At 40.0% G+C, this 20,295-nt stretch overlaps 1 protein-coding gene across 1 annotated transcript; it reads left to right on the top strand.

Moving 5' to 3' along the window:
* The first annotated feature begins 362 nt into the window (after positions 1 to 362).
* On the top strand, positions 363 to 15,945 carry LOC131709271 (zinc finger protein 583-like). The gene is made up of 2 exons (XM_059011660.1): positions 363 to 485; positions 8,446 to 15,945. Exon 2 carries the CDS (start codon positions 8,481 to 8,483, stop codon positions 9,651 to 9,653), a length of 1,173 nt encoding a protein of 390 aa, XP_058867643.1. The 5' UTR covers positions 363 to 485; positions 8,446 to 8,480; the 3' UTR covers positions 9,654 to 15,945.
* The last annotated feature ends 4,350 nt before the right edge of the window (positions 15,946 to 20,295 follow it).

Genomic DNA, 20,295 nt, shown 5'->3' with positions numbered 1-20,295 from the left:
ATATATCATTGTACTTTTCACACTTGTTCCAAAATCCAATGGTTTTGTAGGGGTAGTATAATACTACTTTCCGTTTTCAGTATAACTATCAACACTCCCTATATATATGCCTTGTTCTAGCATCACAGAAAGTGTGTAGATTTAAATGTGCCAAATATGTTTGTTTGTTTTGTTTTGTTATGAATGCAAGTTTTTTTTTTTTTTTTTTTTGTTCACTGCGGTTTATGCGTCTTTTACTGGAATTGGTCCCTGGTGTGAGCCCCAAGTAAGATATTAATTTAGCTTTTCAGTCCTATTACTGAGTGTACAGTTAGGAATTGGTTAAACAAACCGGTACTGAACAACTGTAAACACTGGTTTCCCAGATGGGGGGGATCTTTACATCCGCGAAACCGGAAGTTCTATTGTTTGAGCTGCTTGCTGAAAAAGACGAGAAAACAGAAGGAATAGAAGATAGAGAAAGAAAGAGAAAGAGAAAGAGAGCGGTGAGTTATTGGAATTGAATTCACTGCAGCCGCTGGAAACCCTGTGTGTGGTTCGGGGGTGTGTAATGTGTTCATATTATATAGAGGACCGGGAGTTTGATGCGAGACGAGCAGACACAGCAGCGCATTCATTATTATTAAAGCTGCTCGCAGACTCTCCGGCGCTCTTTGAAACAGACTGAGTTCGGATCGGATTTATATTCATGTTGGGTTAATCAGAGATGACTATCGGCGTCCTGTCTGTAGTACTGCAGGAGATTTGACTTGTATAGGAGATTTGAATCGTACAGGAGATTTGAATTGCACAGGAGATTTGAATTGTACAGGAGATTTGAATCGCACAGGAGATTTGAATCGTACAGGAGATTTGAATCGCACAGGAGATTTGAATCGCACAGGAGATTTGAATCGCACAGGAGATTTGAATTGTACAGGAGATTTGAATCGCACAGGAGATTTGAATCGCACAGGAGATTTGAATCGCACAGGAGATTTGAATCGCACAGGAGATTTGAATCGCACAGGAGATTTGAATTGTACAGGAGATTTGAATCGCACAGGAGATTTGAATCGTACAGGAGATTTGAATTGTACAGGAGATTTGAATTGTACAGGAGATTTGAATCGCACTCGGACGCAGAGTGGTTTTTAACACTAGAACCACCATGTGCTTCAATTTGACGTTTTGAGGTAATATGTAAATAACTCTGTGTTTGTGAATCCCATGCACATGTTCATTCTTGACTTTTCCTAAATATATGTATTAGATGTCCTAAAATAACAATTATATAAGCACTTACTACCTAGAAATGCCGGAGGCGTCATTTTGATGCATATTGGAATACATTGTTTTGTTTTTGTATAGCCTAAAATACAGTCAACCCTCTTTATACCGCCTGGTAAGGGCCATGGGCAAAACTGGACAATAAGCGAGGGTGGCGTTATAGTGAGAGTCAACCAAAAAAAAATAACACAACCTTCTATGTTTGCAATAAATTCAATCGTTTTATTTTTTTAGTTATACAATTACAGTATCTCCAGGCCATTTTAATAAAACATTAATCTTTTTAAAACTACAGTGCTACTTCTAAACACAACAGCAGGTCTACTGGTGATGGTTGATCATCTTTTCCCATCTGTATGAAACATACACGGTTACTTTAGAGGAACAGTTTATACTTCAAATAAAAATAAAGTGTCAAATCACCCAAACAACAATTCCAGAAAAACAAAAAAAGCGTTCGGTACAGTTGATCAAATAAATAAGCGTTGATTGGGCCACTTATTGTTCAATTTTAACCATTTTCTGTTCTTACTACAGTAGAGAGAGCCATGTTACAGCAACACGAGAAAAAAACAAAAAATAAGTCACTCTTAGTAAATAGTATTATTAGTAAATGATAAATTAGAAATAATAAGTTTGAACGGGTGACGGAGCAACGGATTTGCGATAACTAAGTAAATGAATACATAAATTCAGTTAAGTTTTCTTAATGGGGGGGGGGGGGGGGGTTGTTGAAGGTTTTTTTTTTTTTCAGGTACTTTTCATTTTTCTGAATATACACCAAAATAATTCCACAGAATAGAACTCTCACAAAACAGCAGTTGCTTTTTTATACAACTCGACTCACAACAGAGACGGACAGCCCATCAGCGTAACGTCCACAAAATGATCCAAATAAACATGCAAAAACGTTTTATACAAGCGTCATCGCTGGGCTTCTGGGTAGTGTAGTTTTCAAAGCAATCCATTATTTTTTATAGCACAATAACAGCGGTAAAGACTGTTTGTGCAGTTTTTATTTTATATAAAGTTGCAGTTGCAAAGCAGAATTCCATTCCCAAAATGCCAATTCCGTTCACAATGCCTAATTCTGCATTTCCGCAGACCCCTGACCAATTCTCTCCTATTACTGAATTACAAATGCTACATTGAAATTTCGTTCTGTTTGGTATTTTATTTTAAAACACTGAAACTCCAAATCAATTATTTTAAGGTGACATTGGTTTTATGTTGGGAAATATTTTAAAGAAAAATAAAAAACTGAAATATCTTGCTTGCATAAGTATTCAAACCTTGTGCTGTGGAAGCTCCCAGTTTACACCGATGAAATAAATTGCAGTAACGAGGACACAATTACCTTACCATTGGCCTCCACCTGTGAACCATTAAAGTTGCTGTCACATTTTCTGGATAAAAACCCCACTGTTGAAGGATCATTGGTCAGGCTGTGAATCTGAAGGAAAATGAAGACCAAAGAGCATTCTACAGAAGTTAGAGATAAAGTAATACAAATGCATAGATTAGGGAAAGGGTACAAAATAATATCCAAGTGTTTGGATATCCCAGTGAGCACAGTTGGATCAATAATCAGGAAGTGGAAGCTGCATCACACCACCCAGGCACTGCCAAGAAAAGGCCGTCCCTCAAAACTCAGCGCTCAAACAAGAAGGAGACTTGTGAGAGAAGCCACAGAGAGGCCAACAATCACTTTGAAGGAGCTACAGAGTTCAGTGGCTGGGAGTGGAGTAATGGTGCACCAGTCAACCATATCAAGAGCTCTGCATAACACTGGCCTGTATGGGAGGGTGGCAAGAAAGAAGCCGTTACTCAAAAAGTACCATCTGAAAGCACGTCTGGAGTTTGCCAGAAAGCATGAGAGTGACCCAGCTGCAATGTGGGAAAAGGTTTTGTGGTCAGATGAGACCAAGATAGAGCTTTTTGGCCAAAACTCAAAGCGCTATGTGTGGCGCAAACCTAACACTGCCCATGCCTCAAGACACACCATCCCTACAGTGAAGTATGGTGGTGGCAGCATCATGCTATGAGGATGCTTCTCATCAGCAGGGACTGAGAATGGATGGAGCAAAATACAGGGAAATACTGCAAGAGAACCTGCTTCAGTCCGCTCAAAAACTGAAGCTTGGGAGGAAATTCACCTTTCAGCAGGACAATGATCCCAAGCACAAGGCCAAAGCAACATTGGAGTGGCTCAAGAACAAAAAGGTGAATGTCCTACAGTGGCCCAGTCAAAGTCCTGATCTCAATCTGTGGCACTATTTGAAAATTGCGGTCCACAAGCGTCGTGCAACCAACCTGAACAACCTGGAGCAAATCTGCCAAGAAGAATGGGCCAAAATCACTCCGACACTGTGTGCAAAGCTGGTACATACTTACCCCAAAAGACTTAAAGCTGTTATTGCAGCGAAAGGTGGCTCTACCAAATATTAATGTGTGGGGGTTGAATACTTATGCTAGCTAGCAAGATATTTCAGTTTTTTATTTTTCTTAAAAATATTTCCCAATATATATATATATATATATATATTTATAGTACCAGTCAAAAGTTTGAGTACACCTGCTTGAAACCAGGTTTTTAATGATTATCTATGCTTTTAACTGTATAAACGTGTCTATAAACACTTAATATTTCATTACATAATACATGTACTTATATAAGCTGATAATCATAAGTGAACTGCATTCAAAATTTTTAATTTTAAATGAAAATGTAAATCTTGTCAATTTGAATGAAATGGTCACCCAAAGCAAGAGGATTTCAGTCTGAAGCCCAAATCAGTTAAAAGTCTGAAATGTGTTTAACACGGTGTTAGAACACTGGCCTAAGTATAAAAGTGTCTTTGTTAGAGGTTCTCTGAGTTAACTAGCATGTTACCTAATTAACCTTTTGTCACCAATTATTGTTAACAGGTGAGGGTCCATGATTACTATAAATATAGGTAGCATAGACACAAGTTTGTCATTCCTGAATGTAAGGGAGCAGAAAATGGCAAAAAAGTTAAGCAAAGAAAAAAAGACTAATTACTTTAAGAAATGAAGGTCAATCTTTAAGACAAATCGCAAGAACTTTGCAAGTGTCTGTAACTGCTGTGGCCAAGACCATCAAACGATTTGAAGAAACTGGCACTCATGAGGACCGAACAAGGTCAGGCAGGGCAAGGGTGACCTCAGAATCAGAGAACAAGTTCATTCGAGTCACAAGTCTGCGAAACCGGCGATTAACTGCCCCTGAAATACAAGCTCAGCTAAATGCTACTAGAAGTACAGATGTACAGTTAGCTGGCCTAACTGGAAGAATTGCTGCAAAGAAACCATTGTTAATAGCGCAGAATAAGAGGAAGAGACTTGCCTGGGTCAAAAAACACAGAAACGGGACGTTTTGAGGAGTGGAATGCGGCCTTATGGACCGATGAGTCAAAATTTGAAATATTTGGGTCCAACCGCTGAGTATTTGTAAGACACAGAGAGGGTGAGCGCATGAGTTCTGCATGTGTGGTTCTGTCAAGCATGGAGGAGGCAGTGTCGTGGTCTGGGGTTGCTTTGCTGGTGACAGAGTTGGTGATCTTTACCAAGTCCATGGCAAGCTCAACCAGCATGGCTATCCTAGCATACTTCAGAGGCATGCCATTCCATCGGGATTACGGCTATTTGGGCAATCCTTCATTCTTCAGCAAGATAATGACCCGAAACACACTTCAAAGTTGTGCAAGAACTATCTGGCGAAGAAGGAAAGTGAAGTACAACTCAATCTAATGACCTGGCCTGCCCAGTCTCCAGACCTCAATCCCATAGAACTTGTATGGGACGAACTGGACAGAAGAGTCAAAGCAAAGCTACCCACAAGTGCCCTACATCTCTGGGAATTGCTGCAGAAGAGCTGGGAAGACATGTCGGGTGATTTCCTGCTGAAACTTGTTAACCGAATGCCTCGTGTTTGTGAAGCTTTTATTAAGGCAAAGGGTGGCTATTTTTAGGAATCCAAGATTTAGAGACAATTTTCAATTTTCTTGAACATTGCTTTGATACTCCTTATGTTTTGTTTTGTATATTGTAACATGTGTTTTCATTTTCAAGTATTTACAGAAACGTATACGACGTAAAACATTGTCAGTTATGAAAAAAAACCTAGTTTCCAGCAAGTGTACTCAAACTTTTGACTGGTACTGTGTACCTATATATATATATATATATATATATATATATATATATATATATATATATATATATATATATACACAGACGTGCTCAAATTTGTTGGTACCCTTACAGCTCATTGAAATAATGCTTCATTCCTCCTGAAAAGTGATGAAATTAAAAGCTATTTTATCATGTATACTTGCATGCCTTTGGTATATCATAGAATAAAGCAAAGAAGCTGTGAAAAAAGATGAATTATTGCTTATTCTACAAAGATATTCTAAAATGGCCTGGACACATTTGTTGGTACCCCTTAGAAAAGATAATAAATAATTGGATTATATTGATATTTCAAACTAATTTGTTTCTTTAATTAGTACCACACATGTCTCCAATCTTGTAATCAGTCATTCAGCCTATTTAAATGGAGAAAAGTAGTCACTGTGCTGTTTGGTATCATTGTGCACCACACTGAACATGGACCAGAGAAAGCAAAGGAGAGAGTTGTCTGAGGAGATCAGAAAGAAAATAATAGACAAGCATGGTAAAGGTAAAGGCTACAAGACCATCTCCAAGCAGCTTGATGTTCCTGTGACAACAGTTGCAAATATTATTAAGAAGTTTAAGGTCCATGGAACTGTAGCCAACCTCCCTGGGCGTGGCTGCAAGAGGAAAATCGACCCCAGATTGAACAGAAGGATAGTGTGAATGGTAGAAAAAGAACCAAGGATAACTGCCAAAGAGATACAAGCTGAACTCCAAGGTGAAGGTATGTCAGTTTCTGATCGCACCATCCGTTGCTTTTTGAGCGAAAGTGGGCTCCATGGAAGAAGACCCAGGAGGACTCCACTTTTGAAAGAAAAACATAAAAAAGCCAGACTGGAATTTGCTAAAATGCATATTGACAAGCCACAATCCTTCTGGGAGAATGTTCTTTGGACAGATGAGTCAAAACTGGAGCTTTTTGGCAAGTCACATCAGCTCTATGTTCACAGACGAAAAAATGAAGCTTTCAAAGAAAAGAACACCATACCTACAGTGAAACATGGAGGAGGCTCGGTTATGTTTTGGGGCTGCTTTGCTGCGCCTGGCACAGGGTGCCTTGAATCTGTGCAGGGCACAATGAAATCTCAAGGCTATCAAGGCATTCTGGAGCGAAACTTACTGCCCAGTGTCAGAAAGCTCTGTCTCAGTCGCAGGTCATGGGTCCTCCAACAGGATAATGACCCAAACACACAGCTAAAAGCACCCAAGAATGGATAAGAACAAAACATTGGACTATTCTGAAGTGGCCTTCTATGAGTCCTGATCTGAATCCTATCGAACATCTATGGAAAGAGCTGAAACTTGCAGTCTGGAGAAGGCACCCATCAAACCTGAGACAGCTGGAGCGGTTTGCTCAGGAAGAGTGGGCCAAACTACCTGTTAACAGGTGCAGAAGTCTCACTGAGAGCTACAGAAAACGTTTGATTGCAGTGATTGCCTCTAAAGGTTGTGCAACAAAATATTAGGTTAGCGGTCCCATCATTTTTGTCCATGCCATTTTCATTTGTTTTCTTATTTACAATATTATGTTGAATAAAAAATCAAAAGCAAAGTCTGATTTCTATTAAATATGGAATAAACAATGGTGGATGCCAATTACTTTTGTCAGTTTCAAGTTATTTCAGAGAAAATTGTACATTCTTCGTTTTTTGTGGAGGGGTACCAACAAATTTGAGCACGTCTGTGTGTGTGTATATATATATATATATATATATATATATATATATATATATATATATATATATACACAGTTCTGGAAAAAATTAAGAGACCACTGCAAAATTATCAGTTTCTCTGGTTTTACTATTTATAGGTATGTGTTTGGGTAAAATGAACATTTTTGTTTTATTCTATAAACTACTGACAACATTTCTCCCAAATTCCAAATAAAAATATTGTCATTTAGAGCATTTATTTGCAGAAAATGACAACTGGTCAAAATAACAAAAAAGATGCAGTGTTGTCAGACCTCGAATAATGCAAAGAAAATAAGTTCATATTCATTTTTAAACAACACAATACTAATGTTTTAACTTAGGAAGAGTTCAGAAATAAATATTTGGTGGAATAACCCTGATTTTCAAGCACAGCTTTCATGCGTCTTGGCATGCTCTCCACCAGTCTTTCACATTGATGTTGGGTGACTTTATGCCACTCCTGGCGCAAAAATTCAAGCAGCTCGGCTTTGTTTGATGGCTTCTGACCATCCATCTTCCTCTTGATCACATTCCAGAGGTTTTCAATGGGGTTCAGGTCTGGAGATTGGGCTGGCCATGACAGGGTCTTGATCTGGTGGTCCTCCATCCACACCTTGATTGACCTGGCTGTGTGGCATGGAGCATTGTCCTGCTGGAAAAACCAATCCTCAGAGTTGGGGAACATTGTCAGAGCAGAAGGAAGCAAGTTTTCTTCCAGGACAACCTTGTACTTGGCTTGATTCATGCGTCCTTCACAAAGACAAATCTGCACGATTCCAGCCTTGCTGAAGCACCCCCAGATGAGTCCAATTTTCAGCTTTGCCCAACACCTGGTCGTCTAATGGTTAGATGGAGACCTGGAGAGGCCTACAAGCCACAGTGTCTCGCACCCACTGTGAAATGTGGTGGAGGATCGGTGATGATCTGGGGGTGCTTCAGCAAGGCTGGAATCGGGCAGCTTTGGCATGAATCAAGCCAAGTACAAGGTTGACCTGGCCAGCCCAATCTCCAGGCCTGAACCCCATTGAAAACCTCTGGAATGTGATCAAGAGGAAGATGGATGGTCAGAAGCCATCAAACAAAGCCGAGCTGCTTGAATTTTTGCGCCAGGAGTGGCGAACCTGGGGAAAGTGTCCTGTGCTCAAGTGTAAACGGGGGATCAAATGATAAGAATTTTTTGAATCGTGATCGAACCTAAGCCCGTTCAGGTTAGAGTTGTAAGTGTAAACACACCGATAGAGAACAGATCGTAATACTTCATTTCATTTTCTGTTTTCAGGACTGCCTTATCCTGGTGAAAGCCAAGAAACAACGATGGACTGTGTTTACATTAAACAGGAGGAGGTTCTGGAATTAGTCCCTATCTGCATTAAACAGGAGATGCCTGAACTGGAGCCTGTCCACATTAAAGAAGAGACTGAACTGGAGCCTGTCCACATTAAAGAAGAGACCGAACTGGATCCTGTCAACATTAAAGAAGAGACCGAACTGGAGTCTGTCCACATTAAAGAAGAGACCGAAATGGAGCCTGTCCACATTAAAAAGGAAAAGACTGAACTGGAGCCTGTCCACATTAAAGAAGAAGAGACTGAACTAGAGCCTGTCCACATGAAAGAAGAAGAGACTGAACTGGAGCCTGTCCACATTAAACAAGAAGAGACTGAACTGGAGCCTGTCCACATGAAAGAAGAGACTGAACTGAAGCCTGTCCGCATTAAAGAAGAGACTGAACTGCAATCTGTCCACATTGAAGAGGAGTCTGTTGACTTGTTTAAGGATTCAGAAAACATATACCAGCCAAGGATATCACATCAGTATACTGAATGTAGGAAGAGCTTCATTCAGTTAGGAAGCCTAAAAGCACACCAGCAAATTCACACTGGAGAGAAGCCGTATCACTGTAGTGAATGTGGGGAGAGCTTCACTCAGTTAGGAAGCCTAAAAACACACCACCGAATTCACACTGGAGAGAAGCCTTATCACTGTGCTGAATGTGGGGAGAGTTTCAGTCGGTCAGGAACCCTACAAAGACACCAGCGAATTCACACTGGAGAGAAGCCGTATCACTGTACTGAATGTGGGGAGAGCTTCAGTCAGTTAGGAAGTCTAAAAGTACACCAGCGAATTCACACTGGAGAGAAGCCGAATCACTGTCATGAATGTATGGAGAGCTTCAGTCAGTTAGGAAACCTAAAAAGACACCAACGAATTCACACTGGAGAGAAACCGTATCACTGTTTTGAATGTGGGAAAAGCTTCACTGACAAAGGAACACTAAACAAACACCAGCGAATTCACACTGGAGAGAAGCCGTATCACTGTACTGAATGCGGAGAGAGCTTCGGTCGCTTAGGCAGCCTAAAGAAACACCAGAGAATTCACGCCGGAGCCAGCCTCCCCCCCTCCCAGTCCCTCACCTCTCCACCCTGCTTGTTTGTGTGTGTGGAGAGCTGTCTGATTCCTTGTGTCTCTCTCACCCTACAGTAAATGAAGGGAGTCCCCAGGAGTGAGAGCCAGCCTGAATCCAGAGACACTGAGAAGGGGAGCGTGTCAAACTAAAGGAGACAGACCCATTCTTTCAGAATGAACTGGAGAGCCCTGGGATTCAGCTCCACTCCTGCCCCTGAATTGGAAATGAAACTCACTCATCATGCTGTGAGGATTTAGGACAGAGTTACAATTATTTGTTTCAGGGATGGAAATAAGACTTCAGTTGCATAGCAGTTTGATCAGTTTGTTACCTGTACACTGTGGCTAATCAAGCTGCCAGTGAAACCTGGAATGGGCAAAACTGCTATGCAATAGGAGTCTTATTTCCATCCCTGCTTTGTTTTATTTCAAGTGGTGCAAACTTTGCACTGGAGCAAATGCTGTTTTGGTTTTGAATGGATTTGAATGAATGAATCTGCTCTGCTTAGTGTTTAAATACTGAGAAACTCCAAGCTTGTTGTATACTGGAGTCCTGTTTCAGTGCAATGGGATTGAAATACAATTCCTATCGTTTAATGGGTAGATTGCTGTGTGTGCAATTATTATGACAGACCCACAATATTAGAACTGTATAAATATACTGTAAAACATGAAAGGTTTGCAAACAAATTTTGCATGCATTACTAATCTGCAAAAACATACATGCTGCAACATTACCATTATTACTACATTCATAGCTTATACAGTTTATGAATAATTGATCTAAACAATCTGCAGGATGAAGTTGCCTCAGACTGGTTGACAGTAACAGAGCTGGTGCTTTTGTGGAATCACCATTAGCTGTTTATTCCTTTTGGGCAAAATATGTCTTGTTTGCTTGTATTTTGTATCAGTATTATATCATTAGAGTGACAATGCAGTACATCCAAAGGCAGGCTTAGTTATTTAGAAAGGATTGGATTGACATTGAGTTTGAGTTCCTGTATGTTTTCCAGTATCTGTGTGTATAAAGGGCACATTATTATGTTTCCATTACCTCTGTGTGTAAAAGGTTTGCAATTGTTTAAACTGTCAATGATTCCTGAGATACAGATCTGCAGTGGAACTGAACAAACCCAAGGGAGACATTGAACAATACAAGCTTGTCAAAGGGGGAGATGCTGCTGCAGGTTTGATCATACTGGCTTCATGAAATGAGAAATGGAATTCCCTCTGTGTCCTGGAATTCCTTTGCTAGTGTATCATGATGTAAGCCCTGGAGTGTGGGCTCAGTCTTCATGAAATGAGAAATGGAATTCCTTTGCTAGTGTCTCGTGATGTAAGCCCTGGAGTGTGGGCTCAGTCTTCATGAAATGAGAAATGGAATTCCCTCTGTGTCCTGGAATTCCTTTGCTAGTGTATCATGATGTAAGCTCTGGAGTGTGGGCTCAGTCTTCATGAAATGAGAAGTGGGATTCCTTTGCTAGTGTCTCATGATGTAAGCCCTGGAGTGTGGGCTCAGTCTTCATGAAATGAGAAATGGAATTCCTTTGCTAGTGTCTCATGATGTAAGCTCTGGAGTGTGGGCTCAGTCTTCATGAAATGAGAAATGGAATTCCTTTGCTAGTGTATCATGATGTAAGCTCTGGAGTGTGGGCTCAGTCTTCATGAAATGAGAAATGGAATTCCTTTGCTAGTGTCTCATGATGTAAGCTCTGGAGTGTGGGCTCAGTCTTCATGAAATGAGAAATGGAATTCCCTCTGTGTCATGGAATTCCTTTGCTAGTGTCTCATGATGTAAGCCCTGGAGTGTGGGCTCAGTCTTCATGAAATGAGAAATGGAATTCCTTTGCTAGTGTCTCATGATGTAAGCCCTGGAGTGTGGGCTCAGTCTTCATGAAATGAGAAATGGAATTCCTTTGCTAGTGTCTCATGATGTAAGCCCTGGAGTGTGGGCTCAGTCTTCATGAAATGAGAAATGGAATTCCTTTGCTAGTGTATCATGATGTAAGCCCTGGAGTGTGGGCTCAGTCTTCATGAAATGAGAAATGGAATTCCTTTGCTAGTGTCTCATGATGTAAGCCCTGGAGTGTGGGCTCAGTCTTCATGAAATGAGAAATGGAATTCCTTTGCTAGTGTCTCATGATGTAAGCCCTGGAGTGTGGGCTCAGTCTTCATGAAATGAGAAATGGAATTCCTTTGCTAGTGTATCATGATGTAAGCCCTGGAGTGTGGGCTCAGTCTTCATGAAATGAGAAATGGAATTCCTTTGCTAGTGTCTCATGATGTAAGCTCTGGAGTGTGGGCTCAGTCTTCATGAAATGAGAAATGGAATTCCTTTGCTAGTGTATCATGATGTAAGCTCTGGAGTGTGGGCTCAGTCTTCATGAAATGAGAAATGGAATTCCTTTGCTAGTGTCTCATGATGTAAGCTCTGGAGTGTGGGCTCAGTCTTCATGAAATGAGAAATGGAATTCCCTCTGTGTCATGGAATTCCTTTGCTAGTGTCTCATGATGTAAGCCCTGGAGTGTGGGCTCAGTCTTCATGAAATGAGAAATGGAATTCCTTTGCTAGTGTCTCATGATGTAAGCCCTGGAGTGTGGGCTCAGTCTTCATGAAATGAGAAATGGAATTCCTTTGCTAGTGTCTCATGATGTAAGCCCTGGAGTGTGGGCTCAGTCTTCATGAAATGAGAAATGGAATTCCTTTGCTAGTGTCTCATGATGTAAGCCCTGGAGTGTGGGCTCAGTCTTCATGAAATGAGAAATGGAATTCCTTTGCTAGTGTCTCATGATGTAAGCCCTGGAGTGTGGGCTCAGTCTTCATGAAATGAGAAATGGAATTCCTTTGCTAGTGTCTCATGATGTAAGCCCTGGAGTGTGGGCTCAGTCTTCATGAAATGAGAAATGGAATTCCTTTGCTAGTGTATCATGATGTAAGCCCTGGAGTGTGGGCTCAGTCTTCATGAAATGAGAAATGGAATTCCTTTGCTAGTGTCTCATGATGTAAGCCCTGGAGTGTGGGCTCAGTCTTCATGAAATGAGAAATGGAATTCCTTTGCTAGTGTCTCATGATGTAAGCCCTGGAGTGTGGGCTCAGTCTTCATGAAATGAGAAATGGAATTCCTTTGCTAGTGTCTCATGATGTAAGCCCTGGAGTGTGGGCTCAGTCTTCATGAAATGAGAAATTGAATTCCTTTGCTAGTGTCTCATGATGTAAGCCCTGGAGTGTGGTCTCAGTCTTCATGAAATGAGAAATGGAATTCCTTTGCTAGTGTCTCATGATGTAAGCTCTGGAGTGTGGGCTCAGTCTTCATGAAATGAGAAATGGAATTCCTTTGCTAGTGTATCATGATGTAAGCCCTGGAGTGTGGGCTCAGTCTTCATGAAATGAGAAATGGAATTCCTTTGCTAGTGTATCATGATGTAAGCCCTGGAGTGTGGGCTCAGTCTTCATGAAATGAGAAATGGAATTCCTTTGCTAGTGTATCATGATGTAAGCCCTGGAGTGTGGGCTCAGTCTTCATGAAATGAGAAATGGAATTCCTTTGCTAGTGTATCATGATGTAAGCCCTGGGGTGTGGGCTCAGTCTTCATGAAATGAGAAATGGAATTCCTTTGCTAGTGTATCATGATGTAAGCCCTGGAGTGTGGGCTCAGTCTTCATGAAATGAGAAATGGAATTCCTTTGCTAGTGTATCATGATGTAAGCCCTGGAGTGTGGGCTCAGTCTTCATGAAATGAGAAATGGAATTCCTTTGCTAGTGTATCATGATGTAAGCTCTGGAGTGTGGGCTCAGTCTTCATGAAATGAGAAATGGAATTCCTTTGCTAGTGTATCATGATGTAAGCCCTGGAGTGTGGGCTCAGTCTTCATGAAATGAGAAATGGAATTCCTTTGCTAGTGTCTCATGATGTAAGCCCTGGAGTGTGGGCTCAGTCTTCATGAAATGAGAAATGGAATTCCTTTGCTAGTGTCTCATGATGTAAGCCCTGGAGTGTGGGCTCAGTCTTCATGAAATGAGAAATGGAATTCCTTTGCTAGTGTCTCATGATGTAAGCCCTGGAGTGTGGGCTCAGTCTTCATGAAATGAGAAATGGAATTCCTTTGCTAGTGTATCATGATGTAAGCCCTGGAGTGTGGGCTCAGTCTTCTCTGCTGCCTGCTTGTTCTCAGTGTGTGAGTTCAGCTGCATTTCCAGTGTCCTGAGCTGGGCTTTGAACCCACTGGAGACGCAGCTGAGAACAAACCAGACCCACGACTCAGAGATTTTGTTTTAGGTCAAATAACAAGATAAGAAACCTTATACGCAGAACTCTGTTTTATTGATGTTTTTTTTTTCTATGAATGTATTACTTCGAATCTCTTTGCATTGTGTTGCAATTTTGACACTGTCACATTTCATATTAAAAATCACAGCTAAGTCTGTTAGAAATAGACTACAGATATGACCAGAGGTTTTGCCTCACTCTATAGAATGAACTAATTTTGCTTCATAAAGTCGAATGAAACCTGCTGAATAATGTTAACATATTGAATCACACACCGCTTTGTAGTTATCCATATACTTAATGAAAAACGTGACATTTTGGAATCTAACATGAAATGCAGTGCTAGTATTTTGGCTTCTACTAGAGTTTTGTTATATAGTTTTGTAGTTTCTTTGATTACATGATGTTAAATAAAATATCTAAACTATGGCCATATGTTTTGTTTTAATGCATTTGAGTTGAGAATCCTAAACTTTTACGTTTTAACTACGGCTATGAACAAAAGTTTTGCATCACCCGATAAGATGAAATAATTTTGCTTCATAGTTGAATGAAAGCTGCTGAATAATGTTACATTAACATATTAAATGACACACTGCTTTGTGTCTGTATGCTTTAAAAAGCTGAGAAATTGAAATCTAACATGGAATACTGTACAATGATGGCTTCCAGGAGACTTGCGATCTCATTGTGTAGATCAGAGGTTCCCAAACTTTTGATTGCCGCGTACCCCCTTCCAGACCTATCACCTGTCTGCGTACCCCTAGCATACAGATTTATATTTTCATGTTGTTTTTAATATATGCTTTCATAATACACAGATTTATACACATACACAATAATATACTTACAATATAAATGACTATAATAATATAATTACGGCTTCTGATTTTAGGGTTTAACCGATAAAACACCCCTGATACAAAAAAAAAAAAAAAAAAAAATCTGTGTATAATGAACACCAGAAAAACACTGGAAACATACTCAATTCACATGACTCAAAAACCTAATACATAAAAAACAAACTACCTTTCCCTAACTCGTATTGATTAGTTCTGAATACTTTCTCGACTGGAGGCTTGTTCGCGGGATTTAAAGCTATATTACAGTTAAGATACGTAGGATTTAAAACAGAATTGCAAATTGTGGCGAAATGTAAAACAAATGCCTAAACACAAAAACCCCAGAAGAATGTGTCCGTGACCACAGGGATTTCGTTGTGGAAGACAACAAAGGAAAGAAGGTACAGAGTGTGGTACTGTACAGTTACTACTTTGTGACAGAAAAAAAACAAGCATTTTGTAAAGTACAGTAACAGAAAACAACAATTTCATACAGTACATAAAAATCGAAAGCTCTGAAACAACAATTTACATAAAAATCGAAAATAGCTCATCATAACCACCAAAAAAATGTAATTAATAAAAAACTAAAAACATACATCATAAATATAATACATTTAATTCATGTTGTGCAATTATTGGTGGTGAGAGTTCTGTACGTCACTGTCCCTGTGTATCCTTGTTCTCATTGTAACCTCTTGGAGGTTTGCAAAACGAGCACACCGCAGCGTTGATCCCAAGTGTCCCGCTGCTGCGAGATTGTCTTGCACGGCTCTCTGTTTGTTTCTCCATTTCACGGCAGAAACTGAAAGGAATTTCCAATGCGTTTTAAAGTTTTGTGTGAGTATGACAAGTCTTATGAAAATGCAAAAAACTAAAAAAAAATGTACGCCATTACACAATTTGTCACGCGTACCCCCTAAACACGTCTCGCGTACCCCTGGGGGTACGCGTACCACAGTTTGGGAACCTCTGGTGTAGTTTAATTGATACTTCATGATAAATAAAGTATCTAAATTATGTTTTCTTTTAATTGTCTCAATCCTAAAATTCTAGGTGATGCTAAACTTTTGTCCGAGCTGTACATATAAATCAGCACTGCCATTAAAGTAGAATGTTTAAATCTTTATATATTGTGTATCGATTGCATTCTATAAGACAGTGTGAAGTGTAGATCATGCTATTAAAAGAGAACACCTTTACACATTTCACTATTCAGAAGCCACTAATAAACTTTGCATTGATTTCACACTGAACTGTTGTTAAGTGCTTTTTCTTTACTGCTTTACTGCTCGGCTCCACTATTTGTGCTGCCTGTCTAGGAGAAGAGAAGTCTATTAATCCAAACAGCATGCAGATTTATTTAGATTGGATCAGGAGCAATGGATCCTCACACAGGTTTGCACTGTACAGGTATGGCATTCATGCAGAAATGGCAAAAATGAACAAACAAAATCCATCGTTATTTTAAAACATTAAGGTCACAGAAATAACACTACAGGGTGCTTCATGTGGACAGCCTTTGGAAACACATTTAGAAGCACACTGCTGCAGTTTGATTACTAGAACATGTAATTTTAATGGAATGAGGGTGAGATGATGCAAACAGTAACATGTAACAATAATAATCCTGGTTTGTTAACTTTAGATTGTAGTTGTATTGGAACCCAAGGGCTGAAGCTGAAATGTATAGAAGAGGTTCAGACTGACACAACTGAACAAGGAAATGTCACTTACACTAACAAGGACCATATTGGAAATGGAAACAATAATTACACACAGAAAGCTACTAGCGGTGTTATTAATGTGCAAGAATAAACTGGATTGCTGGACTGCATTGGATTAAAAAATAATAGGATCATTTCTAACATTTACACTCTTATTAACTGTGTTCCAAATATAAAATCCATCAAAGACTAGCAACTCTGCACACACTTCCTGTGCTGTAAACCTGGACTTCATGGAGACGGGCAGAACGGAGCTCTCGCTATTCCTTATCCAATGCTGCCATCGTGTGGCCATTTTATAGAACTGTTTGTTTCATTCTCTCTCACCCACTCTCTCTCTATCTGAACACAGTTCAGTTGTCCTTTGAAATTACTCTGATTAACCTTAACCCCTGTACATTAAATAGACATTTCAGATACATTCTTAAAATACAGCAAAAACAATATTTACAGGATAGACAGGAGAGTACTGTGTATAAATAATAACGTTTTCTGTAATTGCTCTTATTTGAAATCATTCTCATGTATTTATCATGCTTACTGCCTGTTCTTACTGGACTCATACCAGCAAATAGTTACTATCAGGTTTAGCTGCTCTTAGTCGAATTCTCTCTTATAATTTACTGTGTGCTTTATTATTTTGCTCTTACTTGAATTGATTTTATGGTACTTTCATATCTGCTCTTATCTGTATTATAATATTCTGTAATGTGATATTTTATAATGTGATACTTTGTACTGTGATCATTTGTAAGAATTGTAAGCAGCCCTGGATGTCTGCTAAGAAATAAATAATAATAACAGTAGTAATGTCATTGCTGAATTTCACTACCTGTACTACCCATTGTAAACAGCAGAGGGCACCAGCGACCGCTTGTCACGGAGCTGTGTTCAGATCAAATAACATGTTAGTTTAATACAGTGGTGGCCGGTACGTGGATCGCAGAGATTTTCGGTGGATGTCGGGTCGAATCACAGCATATACTCACACAGCAGTGTTTGCTTCGGATGATGGGCAGAGTCTTCTGTGTCGTCCAGTAGAGCAGATGAAATCTCAACAGTTTCTGCGTATGAGACGAACAAAATGCTTGTGGAAAATACATTTTAATTTAGGCGCACGTAGGCGACTAGAAATTCCTAAAGGTAGACTATAAAAAATAAACGTGATTTATTTTTTCACCTGGAAAGAAAAACAAAAAACAAAACAAAAAAAAACTCACATTCGGATCTAAACTCAAAGCTCAATCGTAATGCACCCTGGGAATGTAGTTTATTGGTGTCCACTGCCCACTGTTAATCACACATTAAAAACTACAAATCCCATACCCGCCAGTTTCACTGATTTATCAGTGCGATGGCTACTCGTTTCCAGACAGTTTGTCAAACCAAGATGAGGAAAATAACAAATTCAGAGATGTCGGTGTCTTTACAGGACATGAGCAATGCGGGTGTGTCAGAAGATGAAAGCGAACAGGGAGCTTCGAGTTAGTTAATACAGCGTGTTCACAGTCGAGTAAAATACAAGTTCAACCAACAGGGGATAAAAGATTAACCCTGGCTTAAGTTTGACAATGTTAAAAAAAATCCATGTTTTGCACGTTTTATCAGGATGCAGGGGAACTGATGGCAGGACAGACTGCATTTTAACAGAGAGCCAGGAGATCAAACATGAAAATATCTTAAACACAGCGCTTCAAAACGACACGCAGTGTGCGGAGAGGCAGCTCAGCGCGCCGCCATGAACAGCAAGCAGCGCCTTCTGAGGAGCATTGTGTTACGGTTTTGTTGTGGTTGTTTTGTTTTATTATTGCTATTACGTATTGCACACTATTATATTAAATCTCGCTTATAATTGCTGGTCATAGCTTTTAGTTGGTCGAAGCTAGTACTTTTTAATACAGTGCTATCTGAGTATTTAAAATCTGGTTCTCTTCAAAATTAAAATATCAGCAACGGTGTGTTAATTAAACGAAGCGCCTGACGCCGCTCGGAACTTTGGCATTTTTAAATCCTAACGGTCTCTGCTCAGCGGAGTGGAATGTTCAGGAGCCGGTTGCCTAGCAGCGTCTCCGCCTCCTTCTCTGCCCCGCCCCCTCTCTCCCTCTCTCGTTGCTCCAGCTAGGAGTTCACATTCAGCTTCCTTAGATTATATAGCGCCATTCTTTACTAACTTTTACAAATGAGCTTATTGGAGGCTTCGTGTTTTTAAGATGGTTCAGGTGCAGTCCGGGCAGACTGACTGCAGCATCATTACAGTATACCGCACTGCGCTCGGCTTTGTGTGGAGGCTGATACACAAAATAATGAACGACTGGTAAAGAAATCACATGGATTGCTTTTTAATGCTAAATGTGTATCTGGTATTCTAAGCATTACCTACAATAAATAACTCAGCTATATTCATATTGAGAATGTGATACAGTATTAAGTTCCTGGTTAACCTGCGACACACACACACACACACACACACACACACAGGTACAATTATGTTATGCTAATTGTTAAATATTGAGATTTAGCGGCCAGTTAAATATTTACCTAACTGTTAAATCTTGTTAAGAGATTTAAGATTTATTTAAATATTTAGCTAACTGTTAAATGTTGTAACTAGATTTCTAAATGATATCTGAATGCACACATTTATAAAAAGCTGTATTTATTTTCTCCTCATTTCTGGCAGCCCATACTAACGGCGCTCGGAACTTTGGCATTTTTAAATCCTAACGGTCTCTGCTCAGCGGAGTGGAATGTTCAGGAGCCGGTTGCCTAGCAGCGTCTCCGCCTCCTTCTCTGCCCCGCCCCCTCTCTCCCTCTCTCGTTGCTCCAGCTAGGAGTTCACATTCAGCTTCCTTAGATTATATAGCGCCATTCTTTACTAACTTTTACAAATGAGCTTATTGGAGGCTTCGTGTTTTTAAGATGGTTCAGGTGCAGTCCGGGCAGACTGACTGCAGCATCATTACAGTATACCGCACTGCGCTCGGCTTTGTGTGGAGGCTGATACACAAAATAATGAACGACTGGTAAAGAAATCACATGGATTGCTTTTTAATGCTAAATGTGTATCTGGTATTCTAAGCATTACCTACAATAAATAACTCAGCTATATTCATATTGAGAATGTGATACAGTATTAAGTTCCTGGTTAACCTGCGACACACACACACACACACACACACACACACAGGTACAATTATGTTATGCTAATTGTTAAATATTGAGATTTAGCGGCCAGTTAAATATTTACCTAACTGTTAAATCTTGTTAAGAGATTTAAGATTTATTTAAATATTTAGCTAACTGTTAAATGTTGTAACTAGATTTCTAAATGATATCTGAATGCACACATTTATAAAAAGCTGTATTTATTTTCTCCTCATTTCTGGCAGCCCATACTAACGGCGCTCGGAACTTTGGCATTTTTAAATCCTAACGGTCTCTGCTCAGCGGAGTGGAATGTTCAGGAGCCGGTTGCCTAGCAGCGTCTCCGCCTCCTTCTCTGCCCCGCCCCCTCTCTCCCTCTCTCGTTGCTCCAGCTAGGAGTTCACATTCAGCTTCCTTAGATTATATAGCGCCATTCTTTACTAACTTTTACAAATGAGCTTATTGGAGGCTTCGTGTTTTTAAGATGGTTCAGGTGCAGTCCGGGCACACTGACTGCAGCATCATTACAGTATACCGCACTGCGCTCCATCTTGCTCGTTTGGTTGTTAGTAGCTTATTGATGCCAGAATCTCATCAAGCAGCTTCTTGAAGGATCCCAGGGTGTCGGCTTCAACAACATTACTGGGGAGTTGGTTCCAGAACCTCACAATTCTCTGTGTAAAAAAAGTGCCTCCTATTTTCTGTTCTGAATGCCCCTTTATCTAATCTCCATTT

The sequence above is a fragment of the Acipenser ruthenus genome, chromosome 42, assembly GCF_902713425.1.
Source record: "Acipenser ruthenus chromosome 42, fAciRut3.2 maternal haplotype, whole genome shotgun sequence".
NCBI classification, from domain to species: Eukaryota; Metazoa; Chordata; class Actinopteri; order Acipenseriformes; family Acipenseridae; genus Acipenser; species Acipenser ruthenus.
Note: the sequence above shows the minus strand (reverse complement) of the source record. Positions and strands in the feature narration are given on the sequence as shown.